We start from the raw sequence: 24,217 nt of genomic DNA on the forward strand, positions 1-24,217 counted from the left end.
AGGCATGTTTAATTTATTAGTACAGACACAGACCTCATGTCTAAATCATGGAGCAAGTGTACTTTGTACTGTGCTGGCTCTATGGATCTACTGGAGGCCTCCACCCCATCCAAAGGCAACTTCAGTTCCATAGGAATGGTGCATATCAAAGCCTAACCTCAATACGCAGCCAGGATCTGCCCCAAATATATATTGCAACTCAGGAATTGGGGAGGGCTCCTGGGTCCCAGTTTAGTGCATCTGTTGTGAGATACAGGCATTTCTAAATCTACTTACAGGTCAGGGAACAAGGCTACTGTGGAACAGAGTACTGTTGGCACAAAAAGGACTCCTCAGCAGCATGAGGAGAAGAGTATCTGTCATTACATGTACAGCTGAAGGGAGGAGTCTTTGGGTAATGACCAGGCACGCATGACAGGACAGTGACAGGCAAGGACAAACACATTCCACTGCTCTCAAGCTTCTTAATTCTATGCATGCAAACATACTGTGACTGACATATCCCTTATGGCCTCTCAAACTGCTGCACGACTGACAGCATATCTTCTAAGCTTTCAGAACCAAGGATCTGTACGAGCTTCTTCAGGTGCGCTTTTGTAGAACTCCCTCATAAGAATCTAACATGTCAAGCTGTTACATGACCAAAACTTATAGTGACACAATGTATTTGCAGAGGAGGAAGACAGGCATGCAAATACTCAGGTTAAATCAAGTTAAAAGATTCATCACTGTGCTTAGCAAGGGTCTTAATCTCTTAAATTACACAATAGTAGTTATTATGAATTCTCACAAACACAGGGTATGTTAATCCACTCAATTCCTTTATATTTATTAAATCAGGTTATCACAGGTAAGTGGCTAGAGGGAGCAATGCACCGATATCCAGATACTGAATAATGAAACTTCTAATACTTAATGAAGAATTAAAGTTTCAATCAAAATTACGACATTTTTGACATCTAGAATTAAACATTCAAACCAAAAAACAATGATGGCTAGAATTTCCAGAGTAGTTATCCAAAAACCTAGTAGAATGACTGTCTAGAGGATCATGATAAGCTGGTTAATTATAAAAGCTTTGCTGCCAAACAGAACAAGATTTGCTTTCCAACTAGCAGTTACTACGGTAAAGCTTAAGTAAAGCCTTCAGCTGTTAAGGAGCTACTGAAGCACCCACAACAGTCCCCAAAACTCAAAAACTGTCACCAAATTTAAATGGTCCAGCTACAGGTCTGAGGTATTGTTTTCAATAAAATGAGTTAACTGTCACGAGATGTTACAGTAATATGCCAGATGAACAAAAGGCACACCCCACTGTTTTTCAAAAGAATACTAAAGGTTAATATGTGTCTATCAAATGTAAATTTCATTATTTTTATCTTTTTAGGACATCTTCTAAAAAAATAGCTTCCTAATAAATTAAGATTGACACATCCTTAAGCAATCCTATAACATCAGACTAAAAGTTAAACACTGAATTCCTGTTGTAGCATTCCAATCAAAAACGTTTTTTCAGTAAAGCTGGCATTTTAATATAGACACTATATTATATATATATATAACAATGTAATAAACTATCTAAATAAATATTTGTAAGTTACAATATACAAGAATATACCTATCTGAACTTGGTAGTCATAACAGGCAGCTTTCGACTGTACTTAGTACTGGAACTTAATACATCAATTCCATATACTATCAGCCTTCCCTTGGTGAGGATAAACTCCAGGGTAGAATGTGAACGGATTTCATACTCAACATCCATGTTACGTTGCCAACAAAAAATCTGATTATTACAAACAGGTATAACTTATCTTTATTATCTCTATGCCATGGACAGAAAAATTCCTAGAGAACATTTAATAATTGTCCAAATGTATACCAGCATTCAAATTAGAATCTAGGATGATTCCAGCTTTATTGTCAGTCAGTGCTCTTTCCCAGTCCACGGTCTCCCTAAAGTTAGCATTTATGTGTGCACTTCAATACATGCAATATAGGTTATCAGTGATTTTAACATCCAAGACACATGGCATTTTAAAAGACAAAAGGCTTGATTAAATGGTACATCAAAATGACATCATTAGCAGTATCTTATAAATTATTTCATTTAATACAGGTACTACTTATAATCAATAAGCACACATAACAATTATGCTGCAACAAAACACCGCCACAAATGTTGTGATTCTTTAACGAAGTGAATAAATAACTTCCGCACTTACCCTGTAGAAGAAATTTTAAGTAAAAGGAATGTGTGTTAATTACCAAAAACATAATGTAGCAAGGCCATCAGGAATGCAGGCTTTGCTAAGTATATCAGAACGTCACTTGAGAAACAACAGCGTAAATAGTAAAAAGCCTAACACAATGCTAACTCATTGGTTTGAAAAAGTCAGACAACACTAATTGTAAACTGTAGCAAAGCTTTCAGAAACTATTAAACTCCCAGCAACACAATGTTTAGATAATGTCCATTCTTTTTAAAGTTTCTGAATTATTAGCATTCAGATAACAATGACATTGTTTCTCAGACTTCTTCCTTCAGCTCAGGGGAGACATACAGAACAGAGCACGTCCACGTACAGACAAGACAAATCCCACTGTCTTACCTGCAGACTGAGCACTGTAAAGGGAAGGATCAACCAGAGGAATATTCTGAGGAGCAGGCTGAATGGTGTTACTTGTCACTCCTGCAAATCAATGCAAAAAATTGGCCTTGGGTTATTTTTCTTTATAGACTTTAGAAGTAAGCAGAAAATAAGAAAACAGAACAGGTAAATCTAATGACTGAATGATTTTTAAATTAGGATGCTGATAGCTTCCCAATTCTGAAAGTTTGTAACAAATAATTTAAAAAGCCTCACTTCAGGCTACAAACATCATAAAATATTACAGAAGAATTTACAGGCTTACATTCATTTTATCAGTGCAGTATTTCACAGAAATTTTATTTCAAGCATTAAAAAAAGTAAGAAAATACGAGTCCAAAAGACACTGGCTACCCTAAAGTATTGAGGAAAACCTGCTAAAGAGGAGTAGGAGTAAACTTTTACATTTGAAGTTTAAATTCTGCCTTTAAATATCAGAAAGAGTCTCCATTATTGTATTTTTAAAGCTCCGTGTCTGCCATCTCACACTTGCAAACTATCTTCTTCCTAATTCCTTCAAAAACAACTGGTGAGAATAAAAAAGCTAGCCAGATTTATAAAGGAAATGGTGATGCTAGAAGAAGAAACAGCACTTTATGCTGTGAGGCATTCTTATATCTGTGTTCCCATTTTAGACACTCATTTGCACTGATCTGAAACAATATTTTTGCAGTATGTCCATAACATAACAGACTAACGTAAAGTTACTTGTAAACCATCTGCTATGTAGGAAGACAGTATAATCACTTTTCTAAATTATCTATTAATTCATGGAATTACTAATGGGGTTAAAACTATGTAATGTAAATAATTTATGTATTGCAACAAGGTACGTACTCCATAATTTTCAGATCTGGTAAAAGCAATGAGCTAAACATTTACCTAGGCTGAATGTAAAAAACAACATTCGCTCCCTCCCAGACCTAAAAAACCGCACCTATCTGAAGGATTTCCCTTTGATAAAGCTAAAAAAAAAAAGCATCCTGAACTTCTTATGGGGTGAAGCATTTTTAAAATGTGAAAGTATCAAGACAGAGGGGCTGTGTGACAAAAATACCTCATACATTCCATAATATAAAAATGAATCCAAACAATCAAATCATCGGCATAATTGAAATCAAGAGCTTTCAAATTTTTAGTCTTATTAAACATAATTATAAAAAGATAACATGAGGTTGAAAGGTTGTATTCACAAATCAGCTAATAAAACCTTTTTTTGGTTTGCTTTTCTTAAACACAGCAACTGGGAAGAACTTTGGATTTTTAAGAATTTCATTTATGGTCCAAAAATGATACAGAATAAGGTGGAGGATGTTGGAACCAATACGTTTAGCAGCAGGGACAAATTTTTCATTAATATTATTGTCTGAGGTCAATCACACTAAAGTACTTGCATGGGAGAAAGAGCATAAACAAAACAGAAGAAAAGTATGAATGGTACATCAGGAATGATTTTTATAGCATCGTTGTAACAGTTTCAACATCACGTTCCCACATAAAGAACAGCAGTATATCTGCAGAAGGAAAGCTAAATATGAAATAAAGTAATATAATTTCATCTATCAAGTGAAAGATTCATAGTTCTTTACAGTATAGACGTGGCAATGCATGATTCTAAAGAAGAAAAAACCCATTCTGTCTGCAGGAACACTCACTCTTTCACTCCATATATCTCTTCTGGCAAAGTGCTCCAAAATATGAAGTGTGTGTTTTAAAAACCATAAAAAAATATTTTCAGTGGCATTTTTATGATGCTAATTTATTAAGTTGTTTCTGCCACAGAATACTGGTATTATTTTACTTTATATGTAATGGAAAGAGGGCTAGAACTTACTTCTCAATAAAGGCATGAAAGTCTTGGGGTGTGATTTGTCCTTACCTGTGTTATGGGGTACTTCAGCTGGAGTGTTAGCTGGTGCATGGGCACCAGGTGGTATATGTATGCCGGTGTAATTACTAGTTGGTATGTTGTTAGCTTCATATGTAGATGCTGCTGCTGGTTGAGTTGTTCCGCTATGGAGAGAAGATGACCCTGCTTCTTCCCTTTCAACATCTGTTAAGACAACACAAAACTGGAATTACTGTAATTCTTCTGTACAAACACTCGAAAGCTTAGGCTCCATTTTAAAACTTCCTTTCAAATTTTTGTTAGTAGAAAAATTACCACCACAGCGGGAGACAAAACATCTATCAACTCAAACCACCTACGGTTAATTTGTAAAAGTAAAAAAGCAACATAGCATAGGATAAAGACCTAGAAACTGACATACTTTCAAAGATCTCTTCTGCTTAAATTATCTCATTATTGGTCTGAATATAAGCATTCTGTCTCATTAGTACAAACCCTTATACCTCCATGTACTGCATCCACAGTAGTTGAACAAGATACTACAAATATGCACTATCTATATTTTAATACAAGCATGAACCAGAATATGGAAAACTGTATTTGCCTTACAAACATTTTTTACAAAGACAGACAGAGCTAATCCTTCCACCCCATATCAATTAAACAAACCACAAAAAAATAAAAAATGGGAATTTTGGGAAAGTAATACCAAGCAGGAAAATGAAATGCAGCTTAGCTGAGTCATAACAGTATCTAGATCAGTTAGAGTACATAATGCACTGTAAGAATAATGAGGTTTAATATATCCTATAACATATACAAAGAATATATATATTATTTTTCAGTCTAGTCATGTTCTTAAGGTTCTGGTCTAATTTATTCAATGTTGCTTTGAAGGCTAATAGTCTGATTTTATTATGTTAATGAGCCAGTTAATTTAGAATATGCGATTATTTCTGCTCCTTAATTTGAATTCAGTTCAATTTTAAAAAAGCTACTTTACAGTTGACGTGTTCATCTGAATCAATAATGACAGATGGAATGAGCAGTCTTGGGAATGGCTTTGTTAACAGCCAGTTTGAAATGGAGTAAAATGAATATGGGAGCACAAAACTTTTATGTGTTTAGAGCTGGCAAAAGATGCATTCTTTATGAAATCCACACTGATCTTCAAGTATAGAAGATTATGTGTTATGCAAGCACCTCTACTGCTTAATAATTAAACAGTCTACTATTGGAAGTATCAGATTTTTTTCCTATGTTAATTCACTCTTCCTCCCAGAAAAAGTTCAGGTACTACCTTTACTCAAAAGGGCCAAATACTTTCCAATTCATAATAGTATTTACTACAATAAAAGGCTATAATGCAGAGTAGAACTAAGAGTATTGTAATTTGGACATTTGTACTGGACTTTAATAAATACATAGTTAAAGAATGTATTTTTGTTTTATATTGCAAAGTTGTAGTGGTTTGCTTTCATTCAGAACATCCGAGTACTAAAAAAAAAAAATCCCCCAAATCCAATCTAATACCAAAAATCTTTATTTAAAAGGACTAAAAAGCAAAAACCCTAGAAGTAAAGTTCTGCCAGGCGCATCAAGCACTGCTAGCAAAATTTAATATAAAAACACAGAGCATGGTAACATTTTTATATATTACTCTTGTGTAAATTACTTTCACTTGCTGCAACCAGTGCTGTGGCTTTATGAAGCTATTTTGGATACATGCAAACAAACATCTGGCAGATCTCTGGAAGGCAAAGGATATCTTAAGGTGCCAATTTTTCCTTTGCTGTATTTCTTCCTAGTAACTAATACTGCAATATAATGCATGGAAGTAAAATTAAGTGTCTAAAAATTGGCAAAAAAAAAAAAAGGTAGCCACAAAGTTGGATTTTCCAGGGTGTCTGCCTGAAGCTAGTATTTTGGGAAAGCTGTTGAAAAATTATTAAGCCACTTTTGAGAATGAGGAGTGGGAGAAAACGTTCTTTCATTGTACTTAGTACCTCAACTAAGAGAAAATACCTCTCCTAAGTTTTTGCTCAGGCTCAAACTGTTAATGCATTTATTCCTTTATTCTGCCGCTTGCTGCTTCCTGTTGTCCTTATCTGGCTCTTCAGTCCCACTCTGATTCCTCTTTGCACCAGAACTTCACATCATGTATCTGCAACCCCTTGCCTCATACTTGTGTCTGGCTTGCACTACCTCCCAATCTTCTCTCCAAGACATTCCCAGTTTCAGCTTCAAGCATCCTCACTGCATAGTTCATGGTCTCTGATAGTCACTCCGTAAAAGTGCAATGCTGTAGGCAACACTGGCCATGGAAGATATGAACTCAAATGGTTAAAGTCTGGCAATGTTATAAACAAAAAAACCAAGCAAAAAAAAGTGCTGACCACCCTTAATAACAGTGCCTGTAAGAGGTAAATTCATAAAAGGGTGATATACTTTTATATCAGGCATATGTAACAAAAGATCAAGCTCAACTGTTTGATTTGCTCATTATGCAATTGGCAAACACTAAACTGTATTAAATATAAAAGTCGATTTGTTTAAATTAACTCTTCTTAGGTGTTTAAAGTGCCCAAATGGCATCAAAGCATGGTAACTATTCTTTCTACAAAGCAAATATTTAAAATATTCTTTATCAAAGGTTAAAGTATTAGAACAATTTTGAGATATGTGCTTGCAGTATGTGTGAAGAGTTTTAACAGTAGCGTTAAATGAAAAGATTTCAGGCTGCTGGAAAAGAACATTTAAGTCAACAAACAGAGTTTAAGTTCTGTGGTTATAACACCCATAACATTATTGAAAAACAACTCTTTTTCCAGGTAAAGAATGCTATAAAAAGTAGGGAAATAATCTAAAAAAATAAAGCTGCAATAATTTAAAATTTGAAGTTCCTTGCAATTTGCTTAAGGATGCTGAAATATCAGGCTGTAAAAGTGTCACAATTGTTTCACACTGTTTCAGCTCCAGATGAGTTTGTCTTTGAACGTCATCAGCCTTTGTGCTTGGATCCCAGCATAAATGAATCCATGTGCTCTTTAGATTTTCCTTAGAGATACAGTATGCCCAGAATATCGGCTTGTTTGGTTTTTTTAATTATTATTTACCCAAGGCAAGACTTCGTGGAGTAAGGCTGATACCCTTGGCCCCATAACCAACTGTCCAAAGGTATTTTCATACAAATAGAGGAGTCTCAAGGCTTCATGGCATTCCCTTGTCTAGTTTAGACGTATAGCACTGATTATAAAACTTAAGCGGTTCAGAGCACTAGAGTTAAAACTAGCAAAATTTTTATTTTAAGGAGTCCAGACTCCTTCAATTATCTGGACTCCTATTTTTAAGGACCCCATTGAATTAAACAGGGCACAGGAGTCCAGAGAAGTAAAAAGGTAATTTATTAATTTTAATTTAAAAACATTTTCTTTTTCTCATTCTGCTGGACTGTTTCTCTTTAGCTTGAGATGTTGCTAAAAGATACACAATGTAAGGTTCTATTGGAACACTGCTTTTTAAATTTTTTTTCCTGGTTTTTTTTTTTTCTATTTATTTTTTTCCACTTGCTATTTTTTCCCTATTGCTATTTATTTTTTTCCACTACATTGAGAAATGGACTCAAAAATCCACCAACTTTTTCCTTCACTGTTCTTTCTGCTAGTTGGGACTATAAAGGTTTCCTGAAATTCTGCAATACAAATGTAGAACACAATAGTATATATTGCAATGAAAGTGGTGACATTTAATGTATTTTACTATGGCTATACCATGGCCATTTAAGAACTTTTTCATATTTGAAACCAGATTTTTAATTTTTTCCACATTAGTGTAAAATCTTGGATGACCTAGGGCTACTGCTAAGTGACCTTTATGTGTACTCTAGGACTTGCATTCCAATAAATCATATCATTTTAAGGTTTCCATGGTGGCATCCTGACAAAAGCATCCATAAATCCAACAGCAGAACTACATAAAGCATGCCTGTTACTGTAAAAACATCTCCAAGAGTTACAGTATGGTTTTCAGGAATCACAAAGAAAATACCACTTTGGAAAAAAATGGTAATTTGTCAAGCTACAGAGACCTAGTTTCACTCTGTTTAAACAGACTTTTTCCACTTGCAAGGGAAGGAAGAAAATGAGCAAGCAGAAAGGAATGGGGAAGGTTCAGCCATACACTCAAATAATGCTGCTTTTCTTCTTACGATGCACAAAGCAAGAATTGACACTTTTTTTACTGATTCTTCTAAGAAAAATTTAATTTGCATAGAATTTTTGTCTTGGTTATGTAAAGCACCATGGACACCTACACTATGCAGCTAACTTCAAAAATAAACGTCTAAAAGTATTTTTCATTTAATTGCTAAGAAAATAAAACTGTGAGAAATTCTTTTACTACATGAAATAGAATTCAAGAAATAAAAAGATATTGCCAAATTATAGATATTGCAGGGTCCCTATCATTAAGGATGTTAAAATTTTGGCTCATTCAGCATTTGCTACCCTTTAAGTTGCATGTAGACGTAACTTGGTAATGTTACAACAATCTTCGCCAATTCATATTACTGCTTGTAATGACCTACAATGAATAGTAAGGATTTGAGTAAGATCTGAATTCCACATTCCCTCCTACAACAGTTTCTTTTGCAGCCTTGAGGAAGTCAGTTACCTTTGCCTCCACATTAATAAAATGAAGAGCAAGCCTATTTGTTGCTGCTGAGGAACAATTATTGTTTCTACACAAGCTGCATACACAGATTTTTAGCAAAAGCTCTAATCTTTGCTTAGAAATTCCATTACTGCAGTTGTTCAGAACTCATAATTCATTTCACATAATCAGGTGAGCTTTGAAAACATTACCACACCATGAGCCAGACCACTAAAGAGCACTCATTTAAAGCTAGAAATATTTAACTGAGCTATTCATGACATTCACTATAACAAAAGGGGGTTTTCCCATGTTGTCTTCTCCATTAGATTATCAAACTGGTATATTCTGACTTACAAAAATGTGGCAGTGTTTGCAGCTTGAGTTGCAACATAAGTTTCTCTACAGCTGCACTGGCAGTTAAGAAAACTACACTGAAAAAGACTGTAGGTTAAAGAAGAAATTAGTTTGCTAATGCTTCACTTCAAGTATAGCTATGCCTAGACTGGAGCATATTTCAGTGGGTAAGACAGCCATTCCAGTTTTTGAAGTCCGCAGGGGATCTTTAGGTAAGGAAAACATAGTAACAAGAATAAACCAGTAGCTTGGAAATCAAACTGTATCATACCAATTATTTTTTCACAAATATTTGAACTTGCAGCGTTTCTGCAGTATTACTACCCAAACAGTATTACTACCCAAACAGTATTTTACCCAGGAAATTGCAAAGAAATTATAATTGGCAGCCAGGCTTTGAGACACTTTATGTTTAACAAAATAAAGGCTAACAATAAGCAGGAATAGATGTTTGGTACACATTCTACTCAAAAAAACTGTGATTAGGTATTTTGTAATTTTTAAATTCTTTTAACATGTAGTGGTGACCACAACATATAAATGATAAGAGATTACACTGTGGAGAGCCACATTCCAAATAATTTAATGTTCTTAGTTGTTTCATCAGGTATGTGAATATACATAAAGGTTATTGTCACTGTGCAGAATTAGTCTGCTTTAATTTGCATAGTGAAAATATCCACTCCAAAGACACCCTATTTCCATAAAGGATTCACATTTAAAATTTGTATTTTAAGTTTCTGCACTGACTTAACGAAAACTAAGAGACCCTTTATTAATGAAACTGACCACTATCAAAAGCAACTGGTGAAATGCAAGAAGAATTAAACATTCATAAAATATTTAGCACAGAAAAAGTGCAAACAGTGGGAAAATAAATGGGTGAAAATGTTTTGAAAGTTAATTTAACCATTACATACTGTTTCTATTTTGATATACTTCAGAAATAAGTAATTTTCACATCTATTTTGCTCTTACAAATAACTGAAAAGTGTTATCAGTTTATACACAGAACAGTATGCTTTAGCAGTTTAACAAATGAAGTTCTGTACGTTATCTGTGGATCTATACCTTAGAAACAGGATAACATTTATAAAATTCAGAAACAATATGACAGCTCTGGTTTGAATGTTTAGTTGTTTTTAGTAAAGATACACATAATGAAATGAGCGAATGGAGCTGTCTTTCTCAGAATAGGTTAAGATGTGATCTATGTGCTCTGCTTAGTAGTGTTCTGTTACTTCATGGAGAGGCTAGCTTGCATCTGCTCACAGTGGTGGTGTCTGTTTTTAAAGAGCTCTAAATGAGAAAGGTTTGGATGCCCCTCATATTTCTTACTGAAGAGCTAGCACTTTTAAATTTAGACAGGTCTAAGTGCATTAAACAGAAGGCAGTAAAAGGTACGATTTGGGAGGGTCGAAACAACCTGTTCTGATAAATGTTAATTTTGGTAAGTGAGTGTCCTTGGAAATCACCTTTTATTTAACAGTCGAGCAGGTAACTTCCAAGGAACCCTGTATAGGACAGTCAGGTAGCCAGAAGAACACAGGGAGTAACTAAAAACACGAGGAAAAGGGGGGATTGGTGAGAAAGCAGCAGGGAATCCCAGCTAAAAAGAGTAAGCCATAAACCTGTTTTGAAAACCACATTATTATAGGGGGAGAAGGGGTTGTCTCACAATCAGGTGTTTGTTTTGAAGTCGAATTCATTTACCAGCAATCCATTTCCAACTCCTATCTAATTTCCAAGAGAGGATAAACTGGCAAAGGTATCATAACTACAGGACAGATTTAAAAGGAGGACTGTGGGTAGCTGTAAAGAAATGCATGGTTCTGGCCCAAAGGTGACAACGCCTTCTCAGAGAGTAGCTGTATTCCAAACAATAATCTACACTACAGAGGAAAGTTAAAAAAAAAAAAGTATTTTATTAAATAAGTCAAACAAATAGTAAGGTCCAATAAAAATAACAGTAGGAGAAGCAGAAAAGAAAAATCAGAAGGTGGCCCACCACAAATGGAACATTAAACAGTGAAGCTGTGCTTCTGGTGGGGTGCTCCCTGAAGAACTGTGTACAGCACCACTTCGGTCTTGGCCCAGCACTCTGCTCTTCTTAAAAGAAAAAAAGACATACCGAAGCTCTCTCCTTCCATTCCGATAGGCCCAGGCTGAGGAGTCTCTCCATTCTTCAAGCAGTTATGAATGTACGCTGCCTTCCACCTGGCGTACTTCCTGTGCTGCGCGTTCTGGGGAAGGGAAAAGGCCAGCCACTTTAACCACTCGGGGCTGAGAATTCATGCGCTTGAGACAGAAATATAAACGGGTTTTCCACCCTGAGAAGAGATTATAAAACTAAACTGCTTTCTCTGCTACCATTTGACACCCCTTTAAAAGATAAACAATATATGTGAAATTAATTGAATTAAAAAAAATACATATAAAAAAAGAATAGCTCTAACAGTATCTCAGGAAAAAAGGAAAATGTGGGGATTTTCAATTAGTTCAGCACGTCAGGAAAAGGAAGTAAATTATACCAGGACCATCTAGTGTGAAAGACAGAACACACTGCATAGTTATTACTGATGTGAAATAATAAAGAAAACTTCCTAACTCCATAAACTTACATGATTATTTACTTTAGATTTAAATATCTGAAACTTAAAATGCCACTCCTGCTGATCAGTAATATAAACTCTTCCCTAATTACATCATTTTAAAATTTAAAAATGCATTTAAAAGCATAAAATCCGAAAGGCTGCTGTAGTTGCAGATTAATGTGTGTGGGTTGTGTGTGATATTCAAGGACATAAAATATTTTGATTTAATATCTTCACAGCATAGCTAAATGTCAGATGAAGGACTTTAGCAATAAATAAACTACCTGCAAAGCAAGGGGTTATGATAACAATGACTTTTCTAGTTCAGTTATTAGAAAAAATATTAATACTTCTCAAAAAATTAATTACTATATTACCAGTCAATATGATTTTTTGCCAACTCTCATTTTCTGAAATGGTGTCAATATGAAGCAATAGCAGTGAGAAGTGAATCTGCTGCTTGCCTGTCTGATTCTATTTCCACAGTAACAGTTCGAAACTGAAAACATGTGGTAGTAACTTCAGTATTTAAAGAAAACCAATGTGTTTTTTTCACTATTTTCAGTTTCTGGGGAAAAGGAATTGAGGAAAAGTATTTCACCTGGGTTTTCATAAATTCGTCTTTTCACAAAACGAGTGATTGAAATATATGTCAGAATCTCAACGTTTTGAGATTTTCCATTTCATTTTTTAAAATATACTTTACAGGTCTTAGGTACAACTTTAATATGTCAAAACATGAAATTAAGCTTGGCCACTTTCTATTTCCTGAGAGTATTACAATAGCCCCTTTTTAATCCAGGAAGAGTTCAGTTCTCAATTGTTATGACAAATCTTACTGATTATGCAAAGCAATTATTTTGTCAAAAGTTTTAAGAGATATAACAGTCCTGACAGTTATGAGGTAATATATTTCAAGGAAGAAGGCTGAATATAAACAGAGACAAGAAATGTGGGGGGATGAATGGAATAATTTGGCCAAGTGAACAACTGAGGTGGATCACGTTTCACATCAACATTATCACCTGCAAGATACCGGTGAAGTCAAATTTCCACAGCAACAAGTACAGGTAAAAGTGGTTTGGAAACTGAGGTAGACAGAATACTCTCTCTTTAAAAGTCCTGAATGAAATTACATCCAAAGTTTTTCAGAATGAATTTAATTCAATGAAACTGAAATTAAATTAAATGAAATTCAAAAGTGTACTGCAGAAAGTCTGCTGCACTGTTGTCTAGAAGAGGGCAGGGAATGACAGTGACAGGTAAGTCTAGCAAGCTCTCTTGCCCAAATTTAATGGGATGCTCACACAGCCCAGGAGAAAGATACAGTCCTTCATTTTCACAAATAAAACGTCCTCCAGAAAAAAGCCTATCATGATGACAGATTTATTAAAATGCATTCATTATACCTCAGAAAAGACAAGTACAACTGGAAAGCATGGCTTTCTGTAAATACTTTTCTTTATTAATCATTTCTGTCCAGGTAATGTTACAGATTAAATCCTTTTATCATTCACAAACAGAAGCCACAAAATGCAGAAATACATATCCAGAGCATGGCACCTTTAGACACGAACACTTCACAAGATGTAACAGCCTGCACATCTTCCCTTTAATACCACAACTATTTCTTGATAAAGTGTGAAGATGCTGGTGCATTGGGTGTCCATGCCCAGGTGCTAGCAACAGAGGGTGGCACCTGTGAGGAGAGGCCAGGGCTGCCCTGTGCTGGACACAGCCAGCTCCAGCAGACCCACTGCAGGACACAGCCGAGTGCCTCAGCAGGCGGGTGGTGCCCCTGGAAAAGCATATTTAAGAATGGGCACACCCTCCCCACACCACAACTCTGGACACAGATGAGAAGGAAACAAAGTGTTTGATGTGTGTCATTCTGCATCCCAGCTGCAAAGCTTATCACTCCAGAACGGAGAACCTAAATTCTGTTGCTTTCAGTTTGTTTTTAATATGCACTGCTGCCTCTTTTTGGAAGGCTGCCCTACTGCATGAACATTACTACCGAGGTAAATGAAAATGACACTACTATCACATGGCTTCTTCCTGATCTGATTAAGCTGTCTTGTAAAACATGTCTTCCAGAAAATCCTTTTGCCTGTTCAGATACTGAGGGATGGAACATCCACTGTTTCCTGTGACACAATTCATTCATACTACCCAATAATCAACCACTTGCCAGTTAAAAATATACATAGTATTTACAATACCCATTCTCTGATTTTAGGTGTCAAGTATCTGCTTTCTATGCCTTCTACTGTTGATTTAAAAGCCTTTAATAGCTGATATTCCACACGTGAATTACATGATGATAAGATGACAGTCTTCTCAGTCCAATTCAATGTGCATTCACTCTGGCTTTAGGAACAGTTACTATTTGATATCATAAAGGATGTCAGGGAGCATAGCAGCCAGCTTTAAGAGAACACATGAAAGAGCAATCTTACTTGCACCTGTTGATAGATGAAGATTGGTATAGTCTCAGGCTATAGGAGATGTAGAATCTTGCAAGAACACTTGGACAAGTGTTCTTGGGCAAGACCTATCTTTATCGGTACTTACATTCCTATATGTCATAGTATACTAAGAAGTGCACCACTATCAAAACCATTCTTTTACCTTCCTTCCAACATTTAAAAATTAGCCATGGCAACTGTTTTTTAAACTGAGAAAATATGCCTGTATGTTAGGCACATTTATCAGATCGGGGATTTACATACAGGATGTTGAGCCTGCGAATTCCAAGCAGGGCATGGATTAGTCTGGGACCAACACAACCACAAGCTTGTTATGGGCCTGCAAAGCAGCAGAACTTCAGGTTTTTAAAGCACTTTTACTTGTGTAAGCATGGAAGCCTATAACACTCAAGCATGTGAGAAAAAAATATTTGTAGATTACCTCTGCGGATTTAGTACTGACTTTGTCTCAGATTGCTTAGCATTGCTGCTGTTTCTTATTTGTTTTTCCAGGTATTTCAGCCTTTGTTTAAAAAGATTTGAAATTTGTCTTCATGAGTCAGTAGCAGCTTTCTCTGTTTGTTTTTTTTCTTTGCCAGAAGTTATCAACTATACCATTACATTTTCAAACTGAGCTTCTCATTCATTTAATTTAGCAAGGAAACATCCGCTTTAATTTTCAGAACAAGGAATACTTTATTAAGAGTACCTGTTCCTCTGTATCAGAGATTAATTCTTCTGTGGGGCATGAATAACAGAGAGCAGCTGACCATGCACCTAATAGAAAAGTTGCTTTTTTCAAATCGGACCAAGTGGTTATTCTGGTGTGCCTTAATAAAAATAATCATGATCTTGTTCAGCCAGTTCTGGAATACTTGTTTGATTAAAAGATTACCTGCCATAAAGAGCACTGCGTTAGTTACTTTAGCAGATAACTTTTTGAATTAAAACATTCATGTCCTAACGGCCACATAGCAAGCCATTTTTTATTAAGTAAATGTACATTCTTCCAACTTAACATATCACCTTTCAAAAGCAGGGTTTGTTGCAAAATCAGAAGTATCTAACTAAAATTGTATACCATTTCACTTCAGTTACTAGCACTAAAGATCCTGCTTGCAGAGTGAAAAAAACTGAGGTGGAAAAAGCCAGGAACCTTGCTTCATTTTTCCCTATAATCATTCCTACTTCTTCAACGTAAGGCTATGAGTTCCACAGTAATAATCAGACCTTGAATTTCTGATGGATACTTAAGTCATGAAGCATCTTCTAACAGACAACAGCTGTCTAATATTCACTTACCTCTTCAGAGAGCTCCCCAAATACTGTTAGAACATCTATCAGGAGACTTGCAGTATAAAAGGACTTTATCATGTTTCTGTAAAAAAGAAAACATTTCACTAACTTGGTATTGTTAATCTCTCAGGATCACATTTTATAGGGTGGCATTTTAGATCATACTGGCTTATATTCAAGACAATCATTACTAATTTTTTCTTTTAATCTAATGTTAGAGAACTTACTTCACAATGTTTAAATTTAGCAATATATTGACTAGTCTCCTGACTACTATGCGGAAAGTTTTCAGTATTTTTTAAAGCTGGTCATGTGTTCTGCACTTAGTTTCTAGTTTGGAATGTTCAATATAGGACATAGGACATCCTGCATTACCTTAGAGAAAGCCATCAACATGCAGTAGTTACTGCTGTAAATCAAACCACATAATGTATCATCACAACTATTTTAATATCACTGTAGAGTAGAAAATAACATGCTGGATGTCAAGCTCAGTATCAGCCTGGGATTTTAGAAGGCTTGCCAGTAGGTGAGCAACCTCTTAAAGAGTAAAGGAGGATACCAATTAATGTGTGAAGTCAGAGGCATACAAGCAGTAACAAACAGAGTTTTCTGAAAGAGAAATTAATGCATTAAAGCCCAATTCTTGTTTTCAGTCAAAATAAAGAGAGTTTGGATATTCAAATTACATGACCAGTATCTTAATTCAGATAAAAAACCCAAAGATTTTCACCTACTTATGAAATTGCCCAGCTCTGTCTTCATTGTCTGCATACAAAAACATTTTCAAAGCGTAATTCTCGACATGAGCAGAACCAACAATTTCCTGAGTAATAGCTTCATTATCACCAAATTGCTTTTTCATCTGGAAAAAGTTAAAGAAATATATTAATTACCTTATAAGACCTTAGCAATTCTGCAATCTAATTCAAACACAAGGAGAAGCTGCTGATTTAGACAAAGCCAAGTACAATTTAAAAAAGAAAATATATACAATTCAATTATTTTACAAATCTCCAGCTTCTGACATGAACACTAAAAGCAGCATGCTAAAGCGGATGCACATTCTTTTGGAGAAAGAATATTATGAACAAGTAGCACTGAAAATTGTCTTCAATCACAAAATACTTAAAAAAACCCCAACCAAACACCAAAAAAACCTGTTAAAAATAAACACAACTACAATATTGTGAAGGAGGAGCTACAGATATTTTCCCCCTTGCTATCCGAAAGACCAAGCACTCTGAAGCCTCTGTCAGGATTCAACACAGTTCAATTCATAAAGTAATGCACGCTTTGTAAATGCACTGTAGGTGAGAGTGATCATGTATGTTTCGTCTTGTAAGGTTACTTCACGGCAGTTCATTACATCTTCCAAAGCGTCTGAGCCCTACCTTGACCAGTCTAGTGACCTATGGATTTACTGGAATTTTCAATGTAAGCAGTGTATTTGCAATTCAAAGACCTCTTTTCAAAGAGGTTAGAGTACAAGAATCCTCAAGTTTCCCAATAAAAATCAGTAAAGCAAATAACCCTCTAACAGTTACAACAGGTGGATTTAGAGCTTCTGAATAGGCTTACTGTTCACACATAAGGAAATCTCAGGTTATCCTCAGAGAACAAAAACAGGAACACTGCATGATACTAACCTGCAGCCTTTATTTTGCCAAAAGATTTAAAAGCAATCTCTGAATGGCAGTTATTTTTCACTGTGCATGTGAAGAAAATCTAATCATGCAGGCTGCACTTCCATATTTTTTAGATTGCTGCCAAGTCTTTAATACATAGCATGTTTCCAGAAAAGTTACTTGATACTAGCAGTGAAATATAAACTTTCCAAATAGAACTTTAAATCTGAAGACTTTTGTCAAACGCATAACTCTACATAGTTTTCAAAAAGTATTTGTTTTACAAAGTGTAACTGTTTTTCTTGTGAGTGTACTACAATTTGTAAGTTGCAAGATACATAACGGAAGTGAAATTGAGGCTGAGGAAGAAAATGATCTGTTTATATATACGATTTCACCAGCCTATATATACTTTACACTCAGATGACAACTGATCTGATCTTCAATGGAGATGATTTCAAATGCACAAATGACACACAAGCTTCTAAAAATATTAAAGTTAAACAAGTTGTTTACTTTTGAAATTACCCTTCACACAATCTGTGACTCAGTACTGCAGTATTGATGTTTTAAATGGTGATTTATAACTTCAACCTAACAGATTCGTTTTAATTTTAGTAAAAGCATTTTAATGAAAGAGTTACCTACTGGAAAAGAAAAACAACACAATCATATGTAAAAGTATTTCTGACAGAAACATGCATCTTGGGATACAAAATTCACTGTATTTAATTAATTCTCATATTGGGAATATTATGAAGTTTCTTGCAAAGAACACATCTGGTAATTTCCAGATATATCTACACTGTTTTATGTTTTGCTACTATAAAGTTCAGGATTGTCTGTCTTAACCTTTAATGTAATCAGTTGTGGCAACACACAGAAAGCTGTGAGAAACATCTAGCACAGGCTGCAGCACCCCTTTGTGCTCCCTGCTGGTTACGGGCACACTGGAAATGGCTGCTATTAAATCACTGCAGAGGTCCAACTTGTCAATACGCCCAAGCTTTCTCGCCCCCAAAATGCCATATTAGATCTACTTAAAAGTGCTCTCTCCATCCTTCCACCACTTGACTATCTAGAAGGAACTTCGACACCTAAGCAGAAGATGTCACACAATCTTACCAGCAATTGAAAGATGAAACCACGGGGTTTTACTCCTTTTCTAGTCTTTCCAAATTTGAAACAAAAGGGGTAACTGCAGATTAGTTCCTGCAGTACCACAAGGGATCAGAAAAAAATTAAAAATCCTTAGGAAATGAAGAGCAAAATTTTCTGGAGTTTTAATCTCATGTCTCCTGCCACATCTCTTCCCTTTTGAACATGAAAACCAGACCCATTAAGAATGTCAAAATTTGATGAGATAACACGGAGAAGTCACTGTACACTGGATTTTCCATTGCTAAAAATCAGAGACAAAACATAGCAAGCAGCACAGGGTATGAAAAAAAAAAAAAAAAAAGACAAATGGTTCATGTTTCATTGTTTTTCTGAATAACTGGAGGCTGTTGCACTACTGAACACAAAAAGAACGGCTACTTCATTTTTCAGCTTTACTTTCTGCTTCCAAAGAAGCCCTTATATCTTAAAATTCACACACTACTTGCTTCCAGACTATTGAAAACTACTGCAGATGAATATAAACAGCTCCTGGAACTTAAACTGACCATTTGTAAAATTACTTTATCTTTCTTTGTTTAACTGTTACTTTATTTAAGGTTGTTTGCTAATACTATCAGGTCTACTCAAAAGAACATGGCATAGCTATCTCTTACACACACAGATAGGACTGCTTACAAAAATTCATAGTATAAGAAGCCCAATCTCTAACAGAGGAGATGATCAAAAGTATCTTTATCTTTTAGAGAATGTTTTAAAAAACTCCCTGGGTACAACAGTTTAGATCAAAAATTTCAAAAGCACCCAAGAACTAGACTAGCCTCTTGCAGACTTCAAGGAATCAAAGACAAATAAATAATAATAATAAAAAAAGTCTTCTAGAACACCTCTATTTATTTTGTAATGAATTACAATTCCTCATGAGAATATGTATAAATATTGTAATTCATATTGTCTAAACGAATCTTATGGCAAATGTCTGCTATATAAAATTCCAGTTATGTTTGTGCTTGCATATGTACATATAAACATACATACACACATACAATTTTATTTCCTTTCAATCCTTCTGCCATTTATTACATATAATTTAAATTCATACAGTATACCTGCATACAGAAATAGTTGCATCAATGACCGATGACAAAGAAAAAACAGTATTTGCAGAAGCTTAAATAAAAATTAAAGCATCATGAATCATTTTAGAGGAGAGCAATAAATTCTACTTACAGCTTCCAACTGATCCATAAGTTTTGATAAAAATTTACGGCATTCTGGGGTTTTACTATCAATCTTCATCCCTGTTTGCATTGCATACAGGCGACCTTTGAAGGTGACAAAACACACAAAAACCCCAAGAAGTTATTATCTAAGGCAAAACCCACAAGCAAACAAAGCAATGCCCCCTCAACACATCAGAAAGACAAACTCCTCTCATGGTTTAACAATATACTACTGCAGTACTAGCAAGCAATGACAGTGAAATCTAGATATATTCAGTCTTGCAGAGATATTAGGACATATTTTTCTAAGACTTATGCTTTATTTTTTTCAGTGAGTATTCCTGCTGATTTCAGACTGATGTTTGTATCACCATTATGCAGTATTAAGTGCTTTTGTAAATAATCACCACCCATGTTTGCAAGCCTCTCAAACAGAAGCTTCAAGTTGGGTTTTATCTCTAATGATAATTTTCACGACTTACATATATGTATAGGGTGTATGGATATATCTCCAAAATAGAACTTAATGTAGCAGGAACCAGTTAGTTTTAAAACTCCACTTTAACAGAATTAAGCATCTATTTAACAGAATTAAGCATCTAATATATAACATCAAAAGACACAAGACACAAACCTCATCTTTAAATCAGACCAGACTTTATTAAGCTTTCCCTGCAAGTAGTCATTTTTTCATACGACCTTGAAAATGAATTGTTAACATCTTCTGATTAAAAATTAACTTTTTACTACCAAAAACTATGAAATTTAAACATGCACATATGGTAGAACTTTATGTGTCTCAGGAAATTATGGGGGAAAATTAAGCAACTTATTTACTGGGATTCACACACAGAGACGGGAAAATGGACAGTAACATTCAGTAACACAATGCAGAACTTTTTTCACAAAGTAGCCCTTTCACTAATTCTCACTCCTGACCCTCAAGGGAGTCCTACGAAACAGTTTCAAATGCAGAGCTTAAGAACTAAAAGCTGTAACTCTACCAAATACTATAATGAGCCAGTTATTATGGCATACCGCAATGTACTTCTTCCTGCAGGATACAGAGTTCTGCAAGAGATCCTTACTTCCCTCACAGCCTGACCATCTCTCTCCTTCCAAGCATCTCTTCATGTACCAGATAGCCTTTTCCTTTCAAATTATCTCAGTAAATACAAATATAATACAGATATTTTCAAACTGCACTTATCCTGATGTGTGCGGAATTAAGCTACGGAAAAGCATGTCTGTCTTCCATCTATCATCATCAGGCTGTCTAAGAAAATCAGATCTCTCTCTACAAACCTTACCTAGGTTCTACTGGTGAGCATCATTAAAATTCCATATAAATTAAGTAATATTTAATGTTTCATATACAATTGATAATTCAAACCAGACAAAATATACATTCCATATTTGGGACTGCAAAGCTGACAAATTTTTTGAACATTAAGCTGTTGAGTTGTCCAGCCATTTAAAGATTAAAAAAAAAAAAAAAGTACTTGTGCCCTCCAGTGCCTCTCTATTTCTACAATTTATAAAACAAGCCAGCACCTTTGTGTTCAAGTTTTCACTAAAGAATAACCAAGTAAAAGTCTACTCTGAGCAAAATTTCAGGAATGAATAACGGCTATAACCAACTACAACAACTGACCACGACAAATGAAAGACAGCAATTTTAAGAAGAATTGCTGTGTAGGTTCTACGCTATGTAGGTTTCATCAAGTGACAACATTTAATATTAAGATAATTACTGATACATCCTTTTAAGCTCACCTTATTTATAAGGTGTAAATGACTGACTAGTTCATATTAAAAATTATGAAACCTGCACATGTAAAGTCGAAAGATACAGAGATTTGTATCTAAGGCACTCAAATTAGTTCAGTTCTACTGCCAATTAAAATACCATAACCACATGATAAGGAGCTAACACTTCCAGTCTTCAACTAAACTGATTTTTAAGGACATACATGATTGTAAACTTCCCTGAACACATTTCATGGTATAATTTAATAATGAAAAACTTAGGAATTAACATAATGGATGCTAGACCTTGGTCATCTGGATCAGTTATTTCTTTTGTAAAGACACAAATATCAGATATTTTCAGAAGAAAGTAAATTAATTTTATACTGATATGAGTTAGGGTGATTTAAATTCAGAATACCCTTGGTCATTACTAGATACAGATTTATCTTACTTGCTGAAGTATGTACCTTCATCTCTCTCCATAATTCATATACATAAAAAGAACTTTGTTTCCATATAAATGGAAACTTTGCAAATGTCTTTAGTCTTGAGTATCAGTTTAATCATTAGATCTGCTTATTTGTAACTGTTATGAACACCACTTTCCTGCTAACAAAAGACTCTGGGACCAAGGTACCCAAGAGTCCTCAGGTCATTCAAGATTGAAGGACTATTACCCAAAGTGTACACAGACCGTTGAGAAAACATCAAGGAGCTCTAGCAGCAGCAGCTCTGCAGGTATTAAGAACAGAGACATCCTACAAACTATTAATGTCACCTGAGCTGTGTTCCACCTGTCACAGCTATTAAATCTGTGTACCACACAATTTACAATATGAGACAGCACATCTAGCCATGAAACCCTGATTTGTATCAACATCTATATAAACTAGAAAGACTTCTTGCAAGATCTTAACTAGTAAAAGGTCAAAGTACACTTAAGTTACCCTAACAAGAGAGTCTACTGCAATCTTTAAGAACTTTCAAAGTTCAGAATTTTTGCATACTCACTTCTTCAGATACAGTAATATGTTTGAAAGGAGTACTGCATAACAAAACCTGCCCAGAGGCAGGCCTCTGATGAGGCAGGCAGTTGTTGAGGTAAGGGCAAAAGCTATTCCTTCTTTCTGAAATAACTGGTGATCAGGAAAGAGTATGTTTGTGAAAACTTCGAACTGACAAAGCATCACTACCTAGTACCATTCAGTACTGAAAGGGAGTCTTGACTCAAGTACCTTGATACAATAAACCGATTGTGATGAAGTATGAGGCAACCTGCAGGTCAGAAAATACAAACCATACCTTACCAGCCAAAATCTCCTGGAACATCAGTTCCAATTGATGAACTGAACATAGAGAAGGACAGTATGCTCTCCACAGTTTGAAACTCACCTGTGACAAACAAAATGTTAAGTACACTTAGGCAGACCTACTGCTTTACTCAGTGCTGCCCTAGTCACAAGTGGGGCTTGGGGGTTGAGAACTTATCATTAAACTTATCAAGCAGACAGCAAGTGAATTGTTGAAAAACTGAGAGAACTAGGGATTTCTCCGACAGAAACAGAATAGGAAGAAAAGGAAACACTTTGGTATTTGCCTCTACAGACGCTAGTGAAATAAAAAAAAACATTCTTTTAATGTTTTGAAATGTTGGTTTTGAAATTATCTGTATAAAAAGTAGTCTGGAAGTAAATTTGAAAGCAGTTAAGTAATCAATACCCAGTACCAACACAGGCCAGGCAGAGAACAGACTGGGAGCAACCCTGAGGAGAAGGACTTGGGGGTGCTGGTAGATGAAAAGCTCAACATGGACGGACAACGTGCGCTTGCAGTGCAGAAAGCCAACTGAATCCTGGGCTGTATCAAAATAATTGTGACCAGCACGCTGAGGGAGTTGATTCTCCCTGCCTTTACTTTGCTCTTGTGAGACCCCACCTGGAGTACTGCGTTCAGCTCTGAGGCCCCCAACATAAGAAAATGGACCTAGTGGAGTGAGTCCAGGGGAGGGCCACAAAGATGACCAAAGGGCTGGAGCGCCTCTCCTATGACAACAGGCCAAGAGAGTTTGGGTTGTTCAGCCTGGAGAAGAGAAGGCTCCGGGGTGACCTTACAGTGGCCTTTCAGTAAAGTGGGCTTATAAGAAAGACAAATCTGGTCTACTGGAAGGTGTCCCTGCCCATGGCAGGGGGGTTGGAACTAGATGATCTTTAAGGTCCCTTCCAACCCAAAATGATTCTATGATTCCATGAATCCCTTGCCTTATTACTGACATCACGAAAAAGTGTCTACTAGTTCTACTCTGCATTTTTGAGTATTATTATTACATCTTATTTCTAGGGCAAAGAATCTCAATTTGTTTCCAAACACAAATTTTTCCGTGTCTGCATCTTCTGTTATCCTTCCCCCTGCTCTTTCTGACTTTGAAATGTCCCAAGTGCTCTGCATGAAGGCTAACTGTAAGACCATGTCGGTTTGTGTTGGTTTTGATACTGCTACCTTTGCCAATTAAGGTGTCAGAAGTCTCTTAAGTATCTTTTGTTCCTTGTGTAGTTTATCACACAAATATTACATATGGTAAGGATACATGACAGTAACTGAAAGATACACTTTGATCTAATGAAGGAAATATG

At 35.5% G+C, this 24,217-nt stretch overlaps 1 protein-coding gene across 5 annotated transcripts in view; it reads right to left on the reverse strand.

Moving 5' to 3' along the window:
- The window catches only part of VTA1 (vesicle trafficking 1), a 39,605-nt gene that overhangs the window by 5,648 nt on the left and 9,740 nt on the right, over window positions 1-24,217 (reverse strand). For 2 of the 5 annotated variants that reach the window (XM_055713637.1, XM_055713635.1), the window contains exons 2-8: window positions 22,895-22,979; window positions 19,843-19,937; window positions 16,603-16,730; window positions 15,872-15,947; window positions 11,639-11,750; window positions 4,531-4,704; window positions 2,613-2,693 (exon numbers count right to left, since the gene is read on the reverse strand). In XM_055713637.1, coding sequence (XP_055569612.1) covers window positions 2,613-2,693; window positions 4,531-4,704; window positions 11,639-11,750; window positions 15,872-15,947; window positions 16,603-16,730; window positions 19,843-19,937; window positions 22,895-22,916 — 688 coding nt within the window. In that variant the 5' untranslated portion in view covers window positions 22,917-22,979. Of the gene's footprint in view, window positions 1-2,612; window positions 2,694-4,530; window positions 4,705-11,638; window positions 11,751-15,871; window positions 15,948-16,602; window positions 16,731-19,842; window positions 19,938-22,889; window positions 22,980-24,217 lie in introns of those variants that run through there. The other 3 variants (XM_055713636.1, XM_055713638.1, XM_027803908.2) reach the window with 2 other exon arrangements.

The sequence above is a fragment of the Falco cherrug genome, chromosome 6 (genome assembly GCF_023634085.1).
Source record: "Falco cherrug isolate bFalChe1 chromosome 6, bFalChe1.pri, whole genome shotgun sequence".
Classification (NCBI taxonomy): domain Eukaryota; kingdom Metazoa; phylum Chordata; class Aves; order Falconiformes; family Falconidae; genus Falco; species Falco cherrug.